Below are 24,233 nucleotides of genomic sequence, written 5' to 3'. Positions count from 1 at the left end.
CCCACTGCTGCTGTGCAGGAGACGGTGATGTTTCTGTAGGGTGTTTTGCTTTGCATAATTGTACCAGCAACAAAACCCGAGCGTCGAGCATGGCGCGATTTTGTCGCGCAAATGAATTCACACACCAGCGATAAAACTCGCGCGTCTAGCTCAGCACGGTGTCATTTGTCGAGCGAATGCAGTCGCGTTAAACGCGTCCGGTGGAAACAGCGTTAGAGTTACGTCTGAAACTGATGTTGTGTTGCTCTCAGATATTCATATGTAGACTCTAAAGTGGGGGCAAATTGTGTGAGTGATTTGGATTTAAAAATAGAAAAGAAGACGTCATCTGCAAACAGCTTTATTAACACACTGTGATTTTCCCTCTTTGGGAACATTAATTAAAATGTACAGTCTGTCGTCTTTTGTGACCAGCGTCTCATCAGACGTCGTACCTGCTCCCAGTCAGCTGTCGGAGGACAGGGAGGGGTGAGGGGCCTGGCCCACATCCCTCCCTCCCCCGCTGCACCACCGTGTCGGAGCTCCTCTCAGTTAGATGATAACTGCTCTCTGCAGAGTTCAAGGAGGACTGATTTATTTATCCATCGTGAACCGAGCTGCCTCACAAGTGTCGGTCCCTCCTGGATGTGGATCAGAGCTGATCTGAGGGTGCTGTTGTTGTCCGTGCCTCACCCCCCCACCACCACCACCACCCCCCACCGCCCCACCTCACCTCCACCACACGATGACTGTGTTTTGTGCCGGACCTAATGCTGCTGACCTCTATTTTCTAATGGGGAGAGACCTTTAAGGGGCACTCAAGACTCAAATCACTTCCACTAAGAGAAGACTTTTATAGAGCGTGTGTGTGTGTGTTTTTGTGTGTGTGTGCCCTGTTTTCTCTCTCACCCGAGGCTTGGAGAGTGCAGAGCATGTGCATCCTGTCTGCTCCTGTAAAGGAAACAGTGGATCAGAGGCTTCTGGGAGCCTTGAGCAGATATGGGAGTGCTGCACTCAGTAACACAATGTGGGATGACAGGAGTTTAACAGAAGAGGCCTTCTCAGACTCTGACTTCCTTCGGTGTTTTCGCTCTCTGTGTGTTTGTTTAAAGCCTTTCAGAGATGCTCTATCAAATCAGGGCTTGTGTACACACTAAAAGGGCCAAAGAGTGACCTCTGCACCATCCCCGTCTTGTTTTCTTTGTCATTCCTTCTCTCTGTTAAAACATTTGAAGCAAAACAAATATTGGTTGACTTGATAGCAGATCAGTGCTGTTTCACCCAGGTCTCACCAGTCAGCCCAGCAACCATCTCATCCTGTTTGAAAGCAACACGACTAAACAAGATTCTGTTTACACGACAACATTTTCAAGTGCAAACACACATATATACATAACTTACACAGTTTAGACTGGCTTTTGCATGTTCATCACTTTATATTTTGCAATCGCAAAAAAATTGTCTATTTATTTATTTATTTAGTTCGTTAGTCAGTCAGTCAGTCAGTCAGTAGTCACTATTTTTAAATGTTAAAGTGTGTTTTTTTTTTTTTTTTTTTTTGTAATATAGTATTAGGGGCCTCACTGAATTCAGTCCCAGGTCAATTTTTGTTGTGCTTTATGTAAAACAGATCCTGAGAGACTTTTCTTTTTCTCAGTCTTTCATGTAAATGAAAGCACCAACCTAAAAATAAGAACATAAAAATTGTGTTTACTCTAAACTGTGTTTATCCTCTGCTCACTTTTGCACACAGCAATACAATACAATACAGCAGTGACAATACGGAGCCAAAAAAGTCTAGTATTTATAGTGATCTATTGGTGGCCCTGCATTGAAGCTGGCTTTAAAGGTGTTTTATTGGTTAACTAATAGAAAAAAAGACAGATGTCCCTTTTTTGTTTTTAAATTTCCACTTCTTCTTTTTTTTTTTTGTTTCTTATTGCGAACATCTTATTGCTTTGTAATTGTGTAATTGCGTGATTAAAAATGCATATTGTCACAGGTTGCCCTCCCATGTTTTATTAACAACACGCTGAACCATCCTGATGCAACGACTCCTCAAGGCCTTTTGTTTTGACAGACTTCTTATTTGTTTGTGGTCTTATAAAATTGGCCTGTTTTTGGTTGTCATAAACGCTCCCTGTTTTTCAATTAACATGCAAGAGGAGGGGGCCATATGATCCCCCTCCCCACCCCCACTCCCCCAGGGGGACAGTGGATGCAGCCGGAGGATGAGAAGCAGGCCAGAGCCTGCTCTGTGGTAGAAATTAATCACATTACAGGAAGCTTGGCCGTTGTGTCCCAGCTTCGCGGCCTGACGTCACTGCCTGTAGCAGCAGTCACAGTGATTTTTTTTTTTTTTTTTTTAATTTGCTCCAGTTTTGAGTTTGTTCAGTTGTGATCCGCTGCATTTTGTTTACCCTCCTCGAATCGACTATTAGCACAAGACGCGGCGCGCACGCTCGTCCTCTCAGTGCCGACTTTGATGCAGGGTTTACCCAGCTGGAGGGGGGAAAAAAAAAAGAACCTTGGTGGCAAAAACCTAGATTGAATTCATAGATTTGAAGTGAAGTGAGGCTTTGAGAGCTGCTTCCTTTGATCAGCGCCGTTTAATCTGTTGTACACAATATATGCGAAGCGCCTAATTAATTGGAAATGTGAGCAGGATGAAATATGGGGAACTGGAGCTTTTCCCAGGGGATTATGGGTGAAGGCAGGTCGCCAGTCCATGAGACACACTAGTGGTATGAGTCCACAGGGACTTTCTTCTCACATGGAAACCACCACATCTGGAAACGACACGTTTTGTGCACATACTGCATGCAGGCCACTAGGTGGTGTTTAGATAAGAGAGGCTTTCTCAGCATACTGCTGCTGGCTCCTGCCAATAGCAGTATGTTGCATAACCATGAAGGTAAATGTGGTAAATGTATAAGAAGTGTTTTTGTTTCCCTTGGTGAATCCTATTAGTGAACAAGCTTTGTGCTGTCACTTTTTATTTACACATGCTAATCTTTAAAAGATCAGACCCATAAAGTCTCGGTTGCCACCTGAACATCTGATGTTCTGGATCTCTTCTGGATCTTGGTAACATGTAAATTACGCAGTGGACTTCATTTACAGTGAGTCTTAATACATAACAGTCCTTAAACCAGTCCTACGATCCAGGCAGGACACGTGAAGCTGATGGACCACAGTCCACATGGTCTCTTTCTCATTTTTAATTGTTCACGAGGCAAATTCCAAGAAATGAATCAACCAATCCCCTGACTATTTCATGTGTTCGTACTGTAGTGCCGTGGCTGACCGCTGGTTTCCAGCACTTGGAGAGTACCTTTCAGAAAGGCGACAGACTTCTCTTGATCTTCCATTACTCTACATTATATTCCAACTGTTGGTGAACACACCCTGTCTCAACACACTCGTCTTCCTCTCTCTGCTTCAGCAGACACACACTCACATACAGTACATGCATTCATCGCCAGGTGCCTCTAACTAATGAAGTCTTTCATTTCCGAGCCTTTATAAAAGATGATGCAGCTGCTTTGGGAATACCGCCCACTAAATTTGCTTCGGACCTGCCCTGCCGTGTTTGAGTTGCGCGTCTCGTCCAGTCTTTGAATATTCAGCGAGGTGTGTCCTTTGAAGCTGCTCGAGGGTCTCCTTGAGTCGACGAATCAGCTTCATTCATTGTGATTTCAGCACAAAGTGATCTTTAGGAACCACAAAACAAGTCTTCAGGGACCCGTGCATCGCCGCTCGCTCAGTGGATCGGGTTTTGGATGCAACCAAGATCTTTTCCAACAGACCACAAGTGCTTTCCGTTAGACATCGATGCAGTCAGCCTCCACAGCGGCGCTTCAAACATTTCAGCTCATGTGCACAGGCCGACATGTTGCCATCGCAGTGATTGTGACGCCGCAGGGCAGCTGGATCTCTGCTGTAATTTGTCTGGGAGATGTCCTGTTTTCATACTGCCTCGTGTTGTGTAACCCATAAAATCAATGCCCTGGATGATTTTGTGAGGACCGCTCGGCCAGCTGTGCGAGACATCTCATTATGCCGCCGCTCTCTGTGGTATTGTGCGGCTCGTGTTATGCCGTGTAGTCATATGGGCTTTAACGAGAGCAGGTGCAGCCATCGTCCAAAAGCACTGGAGAGGAAACAAACACAAACAACATGCCTTATCCTGCCTTGAAGTGTCCCTCGTCTCCCCGCGGATCTCCGCTGTGCCATCGCTCCGTGCGCTCGGCGCCACGCGCACAGCGGCCAAAACCAATCCAAACCCCTCGAACAGCGCCGATACGCTCGCTACCTGCTCCATTCCAGCCGGCGGGAGGTCCGGGACCCCGCTGTGATAAACGTCCAAGACTTCCCGGAGGGGGGAAAGCGGCGAGCAGAAAGAGTTCCTCTAAGACTGTTTGGTTTAATTGCTAGGCAGCTAACAAGTGCTTGGGTTTGATTAAGCTCAGCGGGAAAATAAGAGCGAGGCCGATTATGCCCACATTTGAGAAGTCGATGGAGTAAAAAAAAAAAAAAAAAAAAAGTCATCGAGGAGTAAATCTCGTGCGAGCCGAACACAATGGAGACGGGATGATTCCAGCTCATTCAACACAGCTGCTGGAAAACAATTGGAAGCATGAATTAAGAAAATCAGTATGTGACAAAACCTGCAGCCATCACACAACATTTCTTCTCTTCCACATTAAAATTGATTTACCTCACCACAATGCATGTTTGTTTCTATTTTGTGGCGGCTGTGATTTGGTTGGTGTAGGTTCCATTCCCCATCTGCCCCTGTCCAGATGTCATAGTGTCCTTGAGCAAGACTCCAATTGCTCCCAATGGATAGATTGAGCTACTTGCATGGCAGCTGTCTTGTGCGTGAATGAGTGAATGTGTAGAGCACTAAATCATTAGTTCGAGCTACATAGGTGAAATCCATTTACCATACTTTGCGTTTTGTTCATCCAGCTCTTCACCGTTCCCATTTTCCCTCAAAGCATTTGTCTCCATTTAGATATTGGTTCACGCTAAATTGGATTATCGACCAAGTTAATGAAGAAATAATCACCTAATTCCATCTACTGTAACAGTAATTCATTATTATTACGCTGTAATTACATATAATTAATAATTTATTTTACTCTCAATACTTTGCTGCTCGTAATTACTTCTCTTCCGCTTCCTGTTGTCAAATCAGGAGCTTAATGAAGCAGATAACCACACCGAGCTGAAGTCTTCTGTCACGGTGTAGCTTCTCACCGATGCTTTAATTACCGTTCAAATAACCCAAGTTGGCCGTGCTCCTCCTTCAGACGCAGTGGAGGAGGAAGAGGCGCCTCTGCCGTCTGCAGGTCTCAAAGCGTGCTGGCAAAAGCTGCACTCGGAGCGAGAAATGCTGATCAGCGGGTGCAGCGCCGAGTTCTGATGGAAAAACGTGCAAAAGTTTTTAAATATGTTTTGATCGGATTGAAAACTCCACAAGAATATTTTTACACCAGCAGTCAATCTACTATCATGTTTAATAAGATATCCTGCTGATTAAAGCTGCTTTTTAACCCTTTAACAGGAGAGTGACCATGCTGCCGCTGAAAATGCAACCTCTTGAAAACGCTCTGTGTCCATCTCCATGGAGACACAGGAAGGCTGCTACTGCACATGGGCACTACGGCCTGTGCTACATAGTTCTTCATCATAGATCATGCAACACTGTGATGTTGGCTTGCATATGTTTTGATTGCAAGACGGAGCAGCTTTCAGTTCCTCCGCTCCCCACCTGTGGCGCAAACTTGCTGCTGACACCCTCACTTCTTTAAAATCAGGACTGAAAACGCTTTTATTGGCACAGCCTCCAAATAAACAGTGAACTTTTCCTTTATCTTAATAAAGCTCTTACGTTATTTATTCTCCCTTTTTCTGCTGTTTTTAATCCCTTTTACTCACATTTGGATTTAGCATTTCATACTCTTAATCACTTAAGATTGCAACTCCTAATTGCTTGCTTTAATGCGTTCCTTCTATTTCTTTGTCACGCTTTAATGTATCTCTTTTATTTCTTTGTAAAACACTGAATTGCTTTGTGTCTGAATGGTATAAATTCATTTGCCTGGCCTTATTCCTCCTTAACAGCATATAGTTTTGTGAGCCAGCACCACTTGATGAGGCCATTTAGAGAATTCTTGTCACTAAAAACCAGAAATTATGTGTAATTTTGACCAGTTTTATACTAGTTTGGGATTTGTGTGGCAATAGCACTATGTCTTATGATTTTATTATTCATATTTTGTATTTTATGCTTGTAAAAGTATTTGTGTCTCGTGTTAAAAATAACTCATTACTTTTACAATTTTTTAAATTGTTCCCTATTTCTTAGAAGTTCTCGGCAAATAAAATCTACAAAGTTTTGTTTCACTTCTTTTATTTGGCTTTTTACCTAATCTTACTCACAGCCCCTGATCTTAAAGTTTCCTATGAAGTTTTCCCTCCAAACTGAGAGGAAACGAGTGTGTGCGGCTTTTCGTTCCTGCTCACGTTGAGCTTGTTGAGCGCAGGTGTGACGAATCCCATTAACGATGCTGTCCGTGTAGGTGAGCCTTGCTGAGGACTCTCCATCATCGCTGCTGCCTCGTCGCAGCCCAGTCATTATTAATAATAACAATAATTATAATCTATACACCTGCGGACGATCCGTCAGCAGCCCGTCAGTGCGAATCAGGCGATGTGAGCACACCTGTTGCTTGAGGAATGTTAATGGGAAACGTGCGCCGAACTTTTCTTTATAGCTTCATGTGTGGATCATAATTAAACTTTGAAGCGTGCACATTAGCATCATGCACTGGATCCTCTTAAAAAGCGTCTAGAAGGACCACACGCAGCCCAAACTGGTCTAGAGGAAGACGGAAAAGGAATAAAGTCAAATATAAATAACAGTAACGTAACATTTTTTACAAACTTGTGCTTTTTAGGCAGAAGAGATTAAAACATCTAAAATATCGTGACTTCCTGAGAGACTCTCTTCACAATAATGTTGTTAAAACCCATTTCTTTTCCGTTTGCATTATTTCTGTAGCTTTCAACAGACGTGTTTAACGTCACCCCCACCGATGGTAATCCTACTTTGCCCACTCAGCGTTTTAAACGATCCATTTTCACTTTCACTTGTAACATCATTGTGTGAACTGTGCCTAAAACAGGGAAAACAGTAATTTTATGAATTGATTAGAACAAAACAGGAAGTTGGACAGAGTGTTCACCTGTTAGCTAGCCCTCGACAACTCCAACTTAGGTTAGCATACACTTGTTTCACAAGGTTGAAATATTGAACAAGTTGCATTTTTCTTCAATAAACTGTCAACATTTGCCCGTTTTTGAAGGTGCTTTAACCTTGAAAAATTTTGCACAACTCTGAAACAGAATAACAAGTGTCGAACAAGTTAGCGAGCGTTTACACTTGTTGACACTTGGTTTTCTTTGTAAAGTTACACAGAATGGTTCCCTAATTGTGCAAAACTTTATTTCTGAATGAAGCAAGTTGGCAAAAGTTTAAGCAATATCTGGACTGATTTCAGTTTTCGTTGAGAATCTGTTTTACGACTCAAGCTGATTTTTTTTCTATTCGTATTTAACAAACTTCTCCACGTCTCTAAACCTGTACCTAGTCATGATTAGCTTTGTAATCCTGCTAGTTATCAGGGCAGCGTTCACATATTAATCTTGATGTAAATATCTTCATAATCCATTTTTTTCTCGTTCAGCAGTGTCATGTTAGTGATCGGCGCTACCTAAAGTGACCCAAAATGGTTTTTCCAAGTATCCCTAAGTCACAGATTTTAATTACATTTCCCTCCTTATTATCAATTTCTTGTTTCTTTGGTTCATTAACTCCACATTTCTGTGTGAAGTGCTGCTTGTTGTTTCTTAGGAGCTTTCTGTATTTGCTGATTCCAGTTGGCTGTCTGGGGAACTGTAATTAGTCATGACAGCACAAACCCCAGGGTCTCCTAAATCCCTCTTTAACTATGCAAACCACATCCACATGAAAAATGGTCATTTGAAGTAAGTCCAGATAATTACATTTGTTTGTAACCTCTCGCAGATCCAGTCATCAATTTCCACCTCATGGCAAATGGTGATATATCTTATCAGCACATTCCGGAGCCAGAGGGGGTCAAAAGCTTATTTTAGCCTCCAACCAGAATATCCAATCACCATCCATCCTACTTCCTCTCCTACAGTCCTGGATTTATACTGAGACTTTCTTCTTTTTTGTTTTTTTGTTTTTTTTCCCACAGATCTGATATTTTCCTGGATCTTCAACGAGTACCCGACGTTCGTGAAGCAGGACAGCCGCCGCTTCATCTCGCAGGAGACGGGGAATCTGTACATCGCCAAAGTGGAGTCGTCAGACGTGGGTAACTACACCTGCGTGGTGACCAACACCGTCACCAAGACCCGCGTCCACGGCCCGCCGACTCCTCTGGTGCTCCGCAGCGACGGTAAGCTAACATGGCGTCAATTTTTCCTTGTTTTGCACTCTAACGCCACATTCTGGACGAACTTTACTTCCCTGACAGAAAGGCGTAAAAATCCAACTTTTCCACGCAATCTGCTTCCTGATAAGCAGAGATGACCCAGTTAGCATTGTGAATCATTTCTACTCTCTTCTCTATAGATTTAAACATTTTGGAATGCCATTTAAACCTTACATATTATGTTTTTTGGATTTCTTCAATTTGATTTAGATTCTGTTTTTAGAACTAAAAAACACACAAGAATTTCTAACCAGCTTTGTTGGGATCAGAACAAAAAAAAAAAAGAATAAATAAAAAAAAAAACCTTTAAAGAATACAAATGAAATTTCAAAGGTTAATTATGTGGTTCTTTGCTAATTTTGGCGTGTCCTTTAAACCGGGGGCTGAGCTGCTCCGGGCTGGCCTTATCAAGGCGCTCCGGAGTTAAAGGTCATTGTCAGCAAGTAATCTGAGGGTGGGCTTCAGTCCCAGCAGCTCCGGCTTCGCCATGCCTGATGCACAAACAGGAAGAAGTGCCCAACTGGATACGCTTCCTGCCACAAATGTCTTCCATGACATTTATGTGGACTTTGTTCCCTTGATCACAGCTGCTGCTGATAACAGGGTACAGAAAAGCCAACATTAGATCTGATGTTTACATGAACCATGCGTGACCCGCGTCTAATGATACCTGCTGTTCTGCATGAATATAGCTTATAAATGATTATGTAAATTGTTGTGCATCCTCACAAGGAAAAGTGCTGATGATATGCTAGAAAATGTGACTTCAGCACTCTGTGAGGAAGAAAAAAAGATCCAATAGAAGCTATAAGCTATATGGTAAAAGGGGGGAACATGCTGTGTAATCTGGATTTTCAATGAAGTTTAGGTGTTTTAAATTAATTTGAATTGTGTTGTTATATTGGAAAAAAATTGCACCAACTAGTGGCCTGGCGTACAAACTGCCCCATTTCTGTGTTGTTTTTGTGTTTGAAGCATTGTCAGATTAAAATCCAGCCATCTGATATGAGACGAGGCTCAGGAAGAGCGTCTCTCCGCTCCTGTTTTATTAAAGCTTTTTGTCTCCTGCAGCAGCAGAGAGGGCGGGACGGGGGGAGCTGGAGGGGGGAGGGGGAGGGGGGAGGGCCACATTAAACAGGTGTCCCCTACAAAAGGTTATGGTATGAGACAATTACCTGTCCACTTCCACCTGTCGGCTTGAACACGGCCGATAGCTCGGCGGCGGCGCTCCGCCACGAGACAGTTGTGATAAGGATCTGAATTAGCTTTCACAGTCACTCAGGGAGCCGTCCCGATAACACATGCCTCACCAAATCAGCCAGATGAAATTGGCCTGTTTCCTCCATCTCTGGAGCTATTTGTGCAACACAGCTTTGAATTACAGCAATGGATGAGGGGTGGCGGGGGGGCCATGGCTACCCAGGCCGACGAGGGGGGCCCGGAGCAAAGACTCAGCTGGTCAGAGCCGGGAGGGATTACAGCGCCCCCGATGGCGGATTTTTTCAGCTAATTTAATTTCACATAATTGTAAGAAAGAGAAAAATTCAGCTGAAGGATGAATGTTGTCATTTAGCAGGAGGAAGATGCTCTATTTCCTGGTTGTTACCTGAAGTGCTAGCATCGTGCTGACGCCCTGTTTCTTGCTAACGTCCTCTTTCAGGTGTGATGGGCGAATACGAGCCAAAGATCGAAGTTCAGTTCCCAGAGGTGGTTCACGTCGCCAAAGGATCCACCGTCAAGCTGGAGTGCTTCGCGCTGGGGAAGTAAGCAAACGCCGCTCACACAGTGTTCAGCGTGTCTGTTAAACCCTCCACAAGCGGCATGGAGGATGGCTGCTGAGCGGTTCTTATGGGCCAAATCATCATTACCACACACAGTTTGCTGTTACATCGACGATCGAGGCTTTTTAATTGCATAATAAACTCGTTGTCGGAGCAACGTCCACCAGTCTGGCTTTATACACGTCGAACTCACTCGCAGGAGCGACTCTGACTGGATATCGGCTCATACACACAGACGTAGCAGGCTCATTCAGACAGTTTTAAGCTGTTTTAAAAGGTTTGAGCTGTCTATGATGGGGCTGGGTGTCGATCAACATTCAACACTTCTGCTTTATTCCTCCCGTTACGATCAGATGTGTGAAAAACATGCAGCGGCAGAAGTAGCTAGAAAGTCACTAGCAACATTTAAGAAATGTGTAAATGATTCAAAACTGAACTGATCAGCCTTTAAAGGCATGCAGAGGACTACAAATTCTGCAAAATGTGAGTGTCTGTCACTAAAAACAAATATCTATAAACAGTAATAAGAAATCTAACTGAGAAAGGCTGAATGCTATTTGCTATCATTAAGCAAATAACTAACAAAAGAGTATTGACATGAATAAATATCTCTAAGTACAATATAATGAGTAAAAATAAAATATAAAAACTATAACTTGAAAGGCTAAATGTGAATAAGTATTTATTAAATAATTGTTTGAATGAATTAATTAATTTGTTAAATAATCCATTAAATAATAAATAAACAAGAAAACTATTGGAAAACGAAGAAATAAAAATGATACTTGATTAATGTTAAATGAAGATAGATAATAAAAATATATTTAAAAGAAATGGAAATATTAAATTTTTTGGGAAATTTTTATATGTGGAAAAAGAAAAACTGAGATGTTCATAAACAGAAAATGTCAACGTAGAAAATTTGTTTAACTTAGAAAATGTTTTGTAAATGCAAATATCTGACTGTAAAGCAGAAAGAAGACAATTCAAAATGTGAACAAAAGATATTTCTCTAATAAATATAAATACATGTTTGTTTTTAGATGAAAATGAATTCAGAATGTAAAGAAAACATAACGATATGAAACAGCAAAAGAAAGATAATGGTTCATAAACAGTCATGAACAGCTGTGAGTGTGTGAGTGTGTGAGTGTGTGAGAATCAGAGGAGGGACGGATGCACTGAGCTGCTTTGTGTCTGCAGCCCGGCTCCGTCTATCAACTGGAGGAGAGTGGACAGCGTGCCCTTCCCCCGCAAAGTGGACATGAGGAAGGCCAGCGGCGTCCTGGAGATCCCGTACTTCCAGCAGGAGGACGCCGGCACGTACGAGTGCGTGGCGGAGAACTCCCGGGGCCTGAACACGGTGAAGGGGAAGCTCTCCTTCTACGGTAGGTGGTGAATATCTATCAGAGCCGCTCCCGCTCCACAGGGGGCCAAAAGAAATCAAAAAAGAGGAGGGACGTTTGTTCCCACCAAAGCGTGAGCGGGGAGGCTCGGTTTTTACAGCACATCAGAATGATTAAAGGCTGTCAGCCATGATGCCTCTAATATTTTGATCCAGATTAAAGGAGTGATGCGGATGAGCCTGAGCCCTTGGACGCGACCTTGGTGAGCCTCGCGTCGGGCTCCACCAGATGGCATCGTGATTGACGTCCAAGTTGACTGCAGATCAGAGCTGTTAAATGTGCTATACATAGAGCGGTGGCACATATGTCAGGGACATAATCCCTGCAGCAGCATCTGGATCCACAGGAAGGAGGGTAGACCGCCCCCCCCCCCGGCTCACACCCCCCGAGTCTGGATCCGAGTCAGAACCGCCACAGCTCAACAAAACACACAATCTGCTCCCGTCCAGTCTCAGAAACAATCACTGGATTTCACTTTTACTCTCATATTCATCTTCTTTGTGTATCCACAGATCTTTTCTTAACCAGCATGGCTTCTTTCTAACTCAATAAAGGGGTATGGATAAACTGTAGAGGACAAAAACATTTTTAAAAAATCAGGACAAATATTATTTATAAAATAAAAAAGTATAATTCAAAAAAATATTAATTGTTTTTAGCAACCGATGATGTAACAAGTGATAATTTAAATATAATAAAACCAGTAATATATCAGCTTGCTCTTAGCGACATGATATTTTCCAGTCAATATTTTTTCCTAAGTTATTGCATTTTCAAAGAAGTATTATTAAAAAGAAAGGGAGGTAAAAATACCTTTGAAAATGTAGTAACTGTTGGGTAAATGTCATCATCTGTTATTTGATTTTGGTATTATTGCTGAAAATCCAGATGCACGGTGAGACAATGGGTTTACAAACAGTCAACATGGCCAGTTAGATGTAGAGAAATGTAATTGTGTGTGTGCACGTGTGTTTGTGGATGAATACATGGATGGATAGATGACAGAGTTTAAAAAAGGGAAAATATGAAAGAATATAATGGGCAATGATGTCGTAATAGATAGAACAGATAGATAGATAGATAGATAGATAAAACTTTATTAATCTCCCAAGGGAGAAATTCCAGTGTCCAGCAGCACACAGATCATATACATGCAAATAAATAACAGTACAATAAATAAAAGTGCTCATAGTGTACTTTGTTTGGCTCAGGCACATCTGTTATACAGCCTGATTGCTGAGGGGATGAACGACCTCTTGAAGCGCTCAGTTCTGCAGCGCAATGACAGGAGCCTGTTGCTCCGCTCACTTTTTTGAGCTGCAACTGTGTCGTGCAGTGGATGTTTGGAGTTCCTCAAGATACTCTGCATTAGAGCCCCCATCCTCCTCTCCAAGACTGCTCCAACAGAGTCCACCTTCCTCCCCATCACAGACACACACCTCCTGATCAGTCTGTCCAGCCGATTGCTGTCTCTTTTTGTCATACTGCCGCCCCAACAGACAACCCCAAAGAAAACAGCACTTGCAACAACAGACTGGTAGAAAATGTACAGCATGTCACCACACACATCAAAGGATTTAAGTCTCCTCAGGAAAAACAGCCTGCTCTGTCCTTTCTTATACAGGGCCCGAGCCTGCTCCGACCAGTCCAGTTTGTGGTCAAGGTGCACACCCAAGTATTTATAGGTGTGAACAACCTCAATACTCTCTCCGTCGATGATGACAGGTTGATGAGAGGGCTTCCTGCCAAAGTCAATGATCATCTCCTTCGTCTTAGAGGTGTTCAGAATAAGACCATTGTCCCTGCTCCAGGTGGTGAATCCCGCGATGAGCTCCCTGTACTCCTTTTCATCCCTACCCTTCACACATGCCACAATTGCAGTGTCATCTGAATACTTCTGCACATGACACGCAGCAGATCTGTGAGCAAAGTCAGCAGTGTACAGTGTGAAGAGAAAGGGGGATAGTACAGTCCCCTGCGGTGCACCAGTGTTGCTCAACAGGGTCCCAGATACGCCCCCCCCGAGCCGGACGTATTGTGACCTCAGAGTCAGGTAGTTGTGGATCCAGCGAACAAAAAGAGGATCCACTCCCATCCTCTCAAGCTTCCCCTTCAGTAACTGAGGCTGGATGGTATCAAAGGCGCTTGTAAAGTCGAAAAACATCAACCTCACATAGCCTCCAGCTCCCTCCAGAAAGGAGAGCGCCTGATGGACCATAAACAAGACTGCATCGTCCACTCCCATGCTGTCCTGATAGGCGAACTGAAGGGGGTCCAGCGCCCCCTCCACTTGAGGTTTGAGCAGCCGGAGCAGCAGCCTCTCAAAAGTCTTCATCACCACGGATGTTAGGGCCACTGGTCTGTAGTCCTTCATCCCTGCAGGCCTTGCCACCTTGGGCATTGGGACAAGGCATGAGGTCTTCCACAACGCAGGGACACGTCCAGTCTGAAGACTCCGATTGAAGATGGTTTGGAGAGGCACAGCCAGCTCTGACGCACACTCCTTCAGCAGCCGTGGTGATATCCCATCAGGCCCTGCAGCTTTCCGTCCATGGAGCCTCCTCAGCTCCACACGTACCTCCTCCACAGTGAAGGCCGGCGCGTCAGCAGAGGTGGAGCAGCCGCTGGGTGGAGGAGAGGAGCAGGTCGCAGCCGCAGAGGTGGAGCAGCCGCTGGATGGTGAGGAGGAGCAGGTCACAGCAGAAGAGGTGGAGCAGCCGCTGGGTGGTGAGGAGGAGCAGGTCACAGCAGCAGAGGTGGAGCAGCCGCTGGATGGAGAAGAGGAGCAGGTCACAGCAGCAGAGGTGGAGCAGCCGCTGGGTGGTGAGGAGGAGCAGGTCACAGCAGCAGAGGTGGAGCAGCCGCTGGATGGTGAGGAGGAGCAGGTCACAGCAGCAGAGGTGGAGCAGCCGCTGGGTGGAGGAGAGGAGCAGGTCACAGCAGCCGAGGTGGAGCAGCCGCCGGATGGTGAGGAGGAGCAGGTCACAGCAGCAGAGGTGGAGCCGCTCCCAGGTGGAGAAGAGGAGCAGGTCACAGCAGCCGAGGTGGAGTGGCCGCTGGGTGGTGAGGAGGAGCAGGTCACAGCAGCAGAGGTGGAGCAGCCGCTGGGTGGTGAGGAGGAGCAGGTCACAGCAGCAGAGGTGGAGCAGCCGCTGGGTGGAGGAGAGGAGCAGGTCACAGCAGCAGAGGTGGAGCAGCTCCCAGGTGGAGAAGAGGAGCAGGTCACAGCAGCAGAGGTGGAGCAGCCGCCGGATGGTGAGGAGGAGCAGGTCACAGCAGCAGAGGTGGAGCCGCTCCCAGGTGGAGAAGAGGAGCAGGTCACAGCAGCCGAGGTGGAGTGGCCGCTGGGTGGTGAGGAGGAGCAGGTCACAGCAGCAGAGGTGGAGCAGCTCCCAGGTGGAGAAGAGGAGCAGGTCACAGCAGCAGAGGTGGAGCAGCCGCCGGATGGTGAGGAGGAGCAGGTCACAGCAGCAGAGGTGGAGCCGCTCCCAGGTGGAGAAGAGGAGCAGGTCACAGCAGCCGAGGTGGAGTGGCCGCTGGGTGGTGAGGAGGAGCAGGTCACAGCAGCAGAGGTGGAGCAGCCGCTGGGTGGTGAGGAGGAGCAGGTCACAGCAGCAGAGGTGGAGCAGCCGCTGGGTGGAGGAGAGGAGCAGGTCACAGCAGCCGAGGTGGAGCAGCCGCCGGATGGTGAGGAGGAGCAGGTCACAGCAGCAGAGGTGGAGCCGCTCCCAGGTGGAGAAGAGGAGCAGGTCACAGCAGCCGAGGTGGAGTGGCCGCTGGGTGGTGAGGAGGAGCAGGTCACAGCAGCAGAGGTGGAGCAGCCGCTGGGTGGTGAGGAGGAGCAGGTCACAGCAGCAGAGGTGGAGCAGCCGCTGGGTGGAGGAGAGGAGCAGGTCACAGCAGCAGAGGTGGAGCAGCTCCCAGGTGGAGAAGAGGAGCAGGTCACAGCAGCAGAGGTGGAGCAGCCGCCGGATGGTGAGGAGGAGCAGGTCACAGCAGCAGAGGTGGAGCCGCTCCCAGGTGGAGAAGAGGAGCAGGTCACAGCAGCCGAGGTGGAGTGGCCGCTGGGTGGTGAGGAGGAGCAGGTCACAGCAGCAGAGGTGGAGCAGCTCCCAGGTGGAGAAGAGGAGCAGGTCACAGCAGCAGAGGTGGAGCAGCCGCCGGATGGTGAGGAGGAGCAGGTCACAGCAGCAGAGGTGGAGCCGCTCCCAGGTGGAGAAGAGGAGCAGGTCACAGCAGCCGAGGTGGAGTGGCCGCTGGGTGGTGAGGAGGAGCAGGTCACAGCAGCAGAGGTGGAGCAGCCGCTGGGTGGTGAGGAGGAGCAGGTCACAGCAGCAGAGGTGGAGCAGCCGCTGGGTGGAGGAGAGGAGCAGGTCACAGCAGCAGAGGTGGAGCAGCTCCCAGGTGGAGAAGAGGAGCAGGTCACAGCAGCAGAGGTGGAGCAGCCGCCGGATGGTGAGGAGGAGCAGGTCACAGCAGCAGAGGTGGAGCCGCTCCCAGGTGGAGAAGAGGAGCAGGTCACAGCAGCCGAGGTGGAGTGGCCGCCGGGTGGACATCCGTTAGTGTGTGTGTGCGTTTGTACAGAGTCAAACCGGTTGTAAAAACGGTTGAACTCGTCCGCCATGTCCACATCACCAGGAGCTACACATCCCTTCTCCTTGAAACCAGTAATGGTTCTCATGCCCTTCCAGACCTCTCGGGAGCTCTTATCCTGCAGCTTCCTCTCAAGTCCTGCTTTGTACTCCCTCCTGGCCCGTCTCATGGCCCTCCTCAGGTCATGCTGAGCAGTCCTCATTCTCTGCCGGTCACCAGACTTAAAAGCCTCCTTTTTACAGTTCAGCAGATGTTTTGTGTCACTTCTGATCCACGGCTTGTTGTTGGGGAAGCAGCGCACGGTTCTCAGGGGCACTACTACATCCGTGCAGAAATTTATGTAGTCTGTGACACAGACCACGCTCTCATTGATGTCATTGTCCACGTCTGAACCCACAAGCAGATTCCAATCTGTGGATTCAAAACAGTCCCTCAGCTTGGCTGTTGTCTCAGGGGTCCACTGCCTAAAAGGAGAATAAAAGGCTTCTCCCATAGTTTTTGCATAAAACAGTAAAGAGGGGACGGCACAGTCATCATGTTGTCTGGATTATTTTAGTGTGGATTCGGGTAAGGCTCTCTGTGTAAAACATTTCAAGTGAAGACTGGTCATTTTTGGATTTTTATTTCAGAACAGTTTCACTTTGACTCTACAACATTTTGAAGACGATGTTGTTAGCACGTTGGGCCACGAGTGAGTGCTGCTGAAATAAGCCAATTCTGCTCTATTAAAACTTGTTCAGTCAGTAGTATGAGGTATTAGTAAGGAAGCTGATTTGATATTGTGATGCACAGATCAGAACTGGTACAGACAGATGCTGAAAGTATGTTAATCACCCAAAGTTCAAGACGGCTGCTGGAAGCTCCCGCTATGTTTGTTCAGTGTTGAGATCTGTTCCCAGATTATCCTGAACACAGAAGGACAGAGTGAATAATGGAAACCATCCCCATAAGCCCTGTAATCACAACATCACATGTATGTTTTGGCAGAAATGCTGACGGCGAAGCAGTTTGCAGGTGGGGCCACTAGCGGGTGCTGTTCTTCGTTTGTGTTTGTATTTTGTGCAGAGAACAATCATTTTTCGGGTTCTTAACTCTTGCTATGAGCAATCATCTGCTTTTTTCCCTTCTTCCTCCTCCTGACTCCACGGCACACTACCTCCTCGAGTCATGCTGAGTCAGCTGACACACATAACTCGTCTGGGGCTTTAAACCATTCGCCATTATTTACAGCAGCCCCGGGTGTTCTCAGCGTGTGTTTAGAGCGTGGCCTGGAGCGCACGCCGTGACCCGCCGAGCCTTGATTTGTCCTGTTCCAGCCCCCTCCATCCAGTTTTGATGCCTTTTGTCTGCGTTGCCCTCTCCCCCCTCCCTCTCTCCTTCTGTCTGCAGCCAGGTGATAAAAATCAGTAATCTTATTTTGAACTCCCTTTGAATTAAGCCTCTGAGACATTCGTCAGCAGTGTAAGCCAATGGGAGGATCGATAAGAGGATCTCTTGTACATCCAGACAGGCCACAGTGTAAAGAGAGCACAGTTCTGTGTTAAACAGCAGAGGGGGGGTGAATGATGCTTTCATTTTATAGTGGCAGTATAACCACCGTTAAAACCCTCTCGCACCACTAACATCATTTTTTAATGCACCTGAAAACAAGAGATCTCCCAAATACGCATATAAAAATACATACGCAGCACTCTAAAGCTATAATTCCACCGCTTCGCCTTGTTTCCGTGCACTTTAACAAAGTATAAAATGCATTTACTGAACGAGGAATTCATTAGCGGCTCCGCAGCTTTGAATCCCTCTTGAGCTGGAGGTGGAATTAGATTCATTATATCCTAATCGAAAAAGAACTTCTTTGAACGTACTCAGGCGCCATATTTCTCCATATCAGGCCTCCAAGGGTGGGAATTTCCATTTATTTCCTGCAGTGGACAATAAACAGAACAGAACAAATTATCAAATGCAGTTCTTTCTTGTTGTGTATGGTGTGTGTGTGTGTGTGTGTGTGTGTGTGTGTGTGTGTGTGTGTGTGTGTGTGTGTGTGTGTTGGGGTGGGGGGGTGGGGGGGTGGGGGCAAACCACCTATGGTGCAGACACATCCGCTGTTTCACAGAACATAAATGGAACAATTTCACCACCATGAATGCAGGATAATTGATAAATAACATATAATTGACGGTCGAATGTAAATGAAGCACAAAAGGTTTTGTATATTCTCTGCTTCAGCTGAACTTTTCCTTTTCTTTGATTCCACCGTGTGCAGCACTAGTTCTATAATCGGCTTGTAATTTCCTTTAAACCGAGAAAAATAAGTGTTTTCAGTCTGCTTTTTGCTAGTTCTGTGACTTTGAACCAGATTTGTTGTAAAGGAGAATAGAATAGAATCCACCATTAGTTTTACGTTTGTATTTCTTTGTTTTTGCCCACGTCTGTCCAATAAGAGGTGTCAAACATATTTCAGTTCAGAGCACTTCCATCGTGGGTGGACCAGAATGGTGAAATACTGCATTAACAACCTTTACATTCCAACTTGAAAGTTCTTTGTTTTAAATGGCTTGAAAGTCTTGCAACTGACAGAATATAAATGTGTTTTGTAGCTATGACGATTTTCATCGCTGAAGTTTGGATTTGATGGAGAGTCGCTTCCATCTGAACGGGTGTGATGCTATCCAGCCTCCCTCCCACTGACTGAACACATAAAAGCACAAACGCCACAGCTGATTAAAGCTGATGTGAAAATGCCCATGTGAACGCAGAGATTGTGTTTGTTGCCTTTCACTCCGCAGTGAAAGCAGCTGCGATACAGTGAAGGCTGGTGCAGACGCTGCGTTAGACGGAAAGGGGACGTTTTTACTCCAGTGGCAGCGTAAATAACCAGACTCTCAGTCGGAGCTGTTTGCAGCAGAAACCTCCAGCTCAAGTTAGGTGGTAACAGTGGAGGATCTCCGGGACCAGACTGCAAACACAAATATTTATTTCATAATGGAGAGATTTTAATGATACTCTCCTCACACAACTGTTATTTTTTTCCCCTTCCTTGCTTTATTTAAATCCAGGTTTTTCCTCTGAACGCCCACTGAAGCGGCTCTGCAGGCGCTGACCGTCTCACTGAGTTGCTCCTCTCTTTAGGCAAACAAACAAAAACAGGCAGTTGTGTGTTGAAGCCAATTAGAGGCGGATTCGCTCCGTTAGTGAAAAATCCCCCTCAAAGGTCAGCGCTTGAGAGCGACGTCAGGCGAATGGAGCGTCCCTCCCTGTCCCGCCGCTGGCCTCGTGTGACAGAGGATGATGGTTTTCTGACCCACAGAGAGCTTCACTGACACACACACACACACACACACACACACACACACACAGTCCGGGCTCCACCTCTTCCTTCCTGGTTGGAAAACGCTGATTTGCTTGAACCTAAACGCGATTATTCCAGTGAACGACCTCCATTCACACTTCACCTTCATTCTGAACGATGCCACACGTCCTCAGGTGACTCCGCGATCGTTTACATCACGAGACAGCAGGTACATTTTAGGTTAACAGCCTGTATTGTTTTCAGAAGATAATTCCCCTTCTTTATATACACACATGGTATCAGTTCAGCAGATAACTCAGGAAGAGGCACTCAGCCGAATATTAAATTTCCTTTACTGCACAAACTGTGACCTATGAAGATGAGTCACTGTAAATAAGGTAGTGAAAGCAATACTTTTCTTTTTTTATGACACAGTTGTGCCTGCAAGCCTCATGTCCTTAAAAGCCCCCTGATATTAATCTGGTGGGGGCCTGTCAGGCAGCGCTCGGGGAAAAAAGGCTCATGCTGTCAAATTCCACGGTATCTTCGAGAGAAAATGAGTGATAAGCTGCATTTACGCTGTCAGGGTAATGTGAGGCAGTTCCCTCTTCCTGCTCTTACGCAGCACAGATCAGATCTGCTTTCAGACGGAAGCAGGAACAAGAACCGAGCATTCAAATTGTTTAACATCGGAATATGTAGCGTATTTTATTTAATGGAAAACATATTGATTGAGCTTGTTTTAGGTCTTGACATTTTTATGATGCCTTGAATGTTAATTTTTTTTTTCTTTTATTGATTCTTTTCTGGTTATTTTATGAGCTTAATCATTTTCAGATACATTTTTTCCGTGTGTGTGTGTTGCTGTAATTGCTTGGTGCCCTCTGTGACCTCCGTCCTGATGTTAAAGGCGTAGAAGATGGATGGTTTGGTAAGAAGTGACCTGGTTAAATCAGAGGATTGTCATTTTGTAAACGATCGCTCTGTCTTTGCAGCCCCTCCTCACCTGATCGTGAAACCCGAGGATGTCCAGAAGCTCATCGACGACTCGCTGGTGTGGGAGTGCAAAGCCACGGGGAAGCCGAAGCCTTCTTACCGGTGGATGAAGAACGGAGACAACCTGGAGTCCACCGAGGTGAGCAGAGTACGAATACGAGCACCACGTAGCTACCGACTGATGCCCGTCCTGATGAATGCCATCAAGCCTCATTCACACGGCAAACACAAACGATATGACAATATGCCACAAACCACCTCCAAAACAGCCTCATCGGAGCGTCATCTTCTTTTTAAAAAAAAAAAAAAAAAAAAAAAATGCTGGCTTAATTTCAAAAAGACCCTCCACGCTAAAATTGGTAAAACTGCTAAAATAACAGAAAACAAGGCGTCAGAAGGAAGACTGGCTGAAAACACAAGTCAGCAAAATTATTGAAACTATCAAGAATTAAAAGGACTTGCATGACTTAAAAAAACAGCTTGTCCAAGTGGCTTAAACAACCCAGCTAGCTGAACTGGTTAAAATAGCTAAGAACATAAAAGCTGCTAAAAATGGTTGAAAAAGCTAAACCGTGCTTCTAACGTGACTGTATGCCAAGCTTAACTCCATAAATAACTGTATAAGCTGGGTGATCTTTTATGATAAAATCTCTTCTGTGGCTCCAGAAGAATTTAATTTGATGGAAATTGAGAAAAACGGCTCCTCTGATCAGATCTCTGGTGGTCGGCGCCGCGTGGCGCTCACCGGGCTGCGGCAGGGATTTGAGCAGCGTCGGACCCGATGCCGGCGTCAGCGTCGGTTCATCCCTCATGCCGGGTGTTTATTCACACCTTCAGGATGAAGATCCTCCCCAAAGGTTACGGACTTCTCACTGCGGCAGCTTTGAGCGCAGATGTCTCCTCCCCACCCTGAAAACCGTGTGCTGTGCTTCCACAGCTTTGCTGACTAATTGCCGTGCATCGTGGCGACGCGGGGGCCTCCTGTGCGGCGGGCTGCATTTCGCCGTCTTCAAAAAGCACCATTCATTTCCAAGGAATTAGACTGCGGGATTGTCTGCGCTAAGAGACTAAGCTGTACACAGGCCAAGTATTTCATGGTCGTCTGCGGAGCGCGCCGATGTGAGAGCCGCCCTTATCTTCTGTTTAATCTCTCCTCGCCGACTGCTGTTATTAATCCCGCGCCGCCAAGGACGAAAAAGTGTGATTCTCCGTATAAACACTGTATATCCTGCTTTCAATTTGCCTCCATGCCCCTTTCTGAGTTCCCATTATGAACGCTGTGGTGAGAGATGAGTCTATTACAAGTCGGATCAGCCCACTTCCTCATGTGGCTCAGCTCCGTTCGCTTACAGGAAGAAAAAAGATCTTATTTTATTTACACAGGATTATTGCATCAGGCCCTTCGGCCAGTGTGCCGCAGAGAAGACTGATCGGCCACTGGGCTCTGCTCGCACCTGATAAACAAACAAGCATTATGCTGATTAGATTCATTATGCCTAAAAAAAAAAGAGGGCGACAAACACAGCGCAGGATATCGATCAGCGCCCGAATGTGGCGTGCGTGGTTTGAGACCGAGCCGCTCTGTCTTGGTTTCACCGCGGGCGACGCTCCGTGCGGCGTGGCCTCTCTCACATTCAAGGAAAACAGGCGGCGCTCGCTGTCAGCCAGTCAACAGTCTGTTCAGCTGCCGGGGAAACGCGTTTATGCGAGGTATAGCACTCAAATCGGCAGCTGTGCAGATCAAGAGGAAAAGAGCACGATAGTTCATAGTAGTTTCTTCAAAGTGGTGCATTTGTGGCGTCTTTCCGAGAGAATTCAGATGAATATCCCAGGATTGCCACGCCCAACCATGCTGCTCTTGCAGCAGATTCCTCCTCGAAGCGTTCGGATTCGGAACGCATGGGCGAATGGATTAATCAGCAAAGGTGTTACATTGTTTGAAATGCCACCATTAACCACAGCGGGCTTAATGAGTGGGAGAGGGAAAGGTCAATGATGTAAGAAGCGGTGGGGAGAGGATGTGCCATTTGTTGTTATTTATTACGGTGAATCAATCGGACCTCTCCGACTGTGCAGACTCACTTCTGCCGAGAGTTTCCTCACATGGAGGAGCAGGAATGGAGACGTCTCCGAAAAACATCACTTCCCGGCCGTCATTCCAGACGGTCACATTATGTGCACTCAGTTATTAAATGTCAGTATAAATGTTTTACAACACCAACCACGTCTAGACTTTCCAATAATAGTCGTGTTCAACCTGATTTTTTTTGGGGTTTTTTTTGTCTGCTGGTCAGAGGCTCCTCCAGCTTCTGGCGATGTTTTGTCGGTTCGCCGGAATCCGTCCTCCCCGGCGGCTGTTTTCCTCTGAAGGGCCTCGCTCTGCGTCGCTTTATTGACGACGCCGGCAGGATTAAGTGGCTCCGCAATTAAAAAGGAAACTCCAGCGTGAAACAGGATCGAGCCTGTTTAGAGGAGTGCGGGACCACCGTCAGGACGGGTGGCTGTGGTGTACTGAGCTGAGGGGATTCCTGCCAGGACTCCAGTTTGTAATCTACTGACTTCCAGGAATAATCTCAAACTATTCATAGATTCAACAAAGCAATACGTGCAGTTTTTACTATCATAAATATGTGATACCTGTGGGTTTTCCTTTTTTTAAATCTTCTTCGTGGTTCCACTAATTTCAAATAACATCAAACACATAAAGTTTTACCATTTAACCAAAAATAACTACTCAGTACTAGAAAAGGCGTGAGTGGCAAGAAACTCGGTGGGTCCAACTGATCCAAACCACTATGTAATTATTGAATAAAAAAAGGAAAATTCAACCAAAATTAAGTCTAACAGCACTTCATTTGTTATGCTGATGGAATACGTGTAAAAAGCTGATCAACTTTTAGCTTATCCAGCTCATTAGCTTAGTCTGAAGCAAAGACCAGAAACAGTCGTGGCATATGCTAAAGCTAACAGCTAGCAACAGAAACTCTAGCACAACAACATTATCAAGTAAAAAAATGAAACTCTGGTTGTGTTTGGGGGTCTGTTTACTCAGGAGTGATGCTCAGAAACACTCAAACGTTTTGAAAAAATGCTCTCAGAAGCAGTTTGGGCGCAACAGAGACGTTAAAGTAGAAATCCTTGAACCTTTTCATCTGGAACTGCTTGTTCAGTGAGGGATCTTGGAATTCCTCACCTTTCCAGTTCATTCAGGTTTAAGAGCAGGAACGGGTTCAGCTGGAGCTTTCTGTCGCTGCTACAAAGCCACTATTGAGCTGAGCTGAGCTGAAGTCTAATACTTCTTTTATTTCCGCTCAGCAAATGAATCAAACGTTTGTGAATAGAATCAGCAGATTTCTCCTCAGCGTTTTACCTCAGTAACCACTAATACTTCCTCTTAGTGCCCAGGCCTCAGACTTCCCCTTTTCTCCTTTGTCAGAGATCAAAGATGTGAAGTTTAAATCCATTTAATAAGGTTTGTTGTTTCGTATGTGCCGCGACATTTGAAGACGGGCCTGAAGTAATCCTCCCCTCATCTTAAATCCCCAGCAGTGGATTCACATTGTTTGGTAACATAATATAAAACGGCGCTTGTTCCAGTTTCGATGATGTTTTCCATCATTTCTCTGGTGGTGATCATAATATTGTTTTTCAAACT

At 45.9% G+C, this 24,233-nt stretch overlaps 1 protein-coding gene across 3 annotated transcripts in view; it reads left to right on the top strand.

Annotated features, from left to right (window-relative positions):
* The window catches only part of cntn4 (contactin 4), a 200,745-nt gene that overhangs the window by 115,912 nt on the left and 60,600 nt on the right, over nucleotides 1–24,233 (top strand). For all 3 annotated transcript variants that reach the window (XM_030091110.1, XM_030091111.1, XM_030091112.1), the window contains 4 exons: nucleotides 8,274–8,477; nucleotides 10,174–10,276; nucleotides 11,498–11,682; nucleotides 20,578–20,717. In XM_030091110.1, the coding sequence (XP_029946970.1) occupies nucleotides 8,274–8,477; nucleotides 10,174–10,276; nucleotides 11,498–11,682; nucleotides 20,578–20,717 (632 nt within the window). The remainder of the gene's footprint in view (nucleotides 1–8,273; nucleotides 8,478–10,173; nucleotides 10,277–11,497; nucleotides 11,683–20,577; nucleotides 20,718–24,233) is intronic.

The sequence above is a fragment of the Salarias fasciatus genome, chromosome 5 (genome assembly GCF_902148845.1).
Source record: "Salarias fasciatus chromosome 5, fSalaFa1.1, whole genome shotgun sequence".
Classification (NCBI taxonomy): Eukaryota; Metazoa; Chordata; class Actinopteri; order Blenniiformes; family Blenniidae; genus Salarias; species Salarias fasciatus.
The sequence above is the reverse complement of the archived record's forward strand: the minus strand, read 5'-3'. Positions and strand labels throughout refer to the sequence as shown.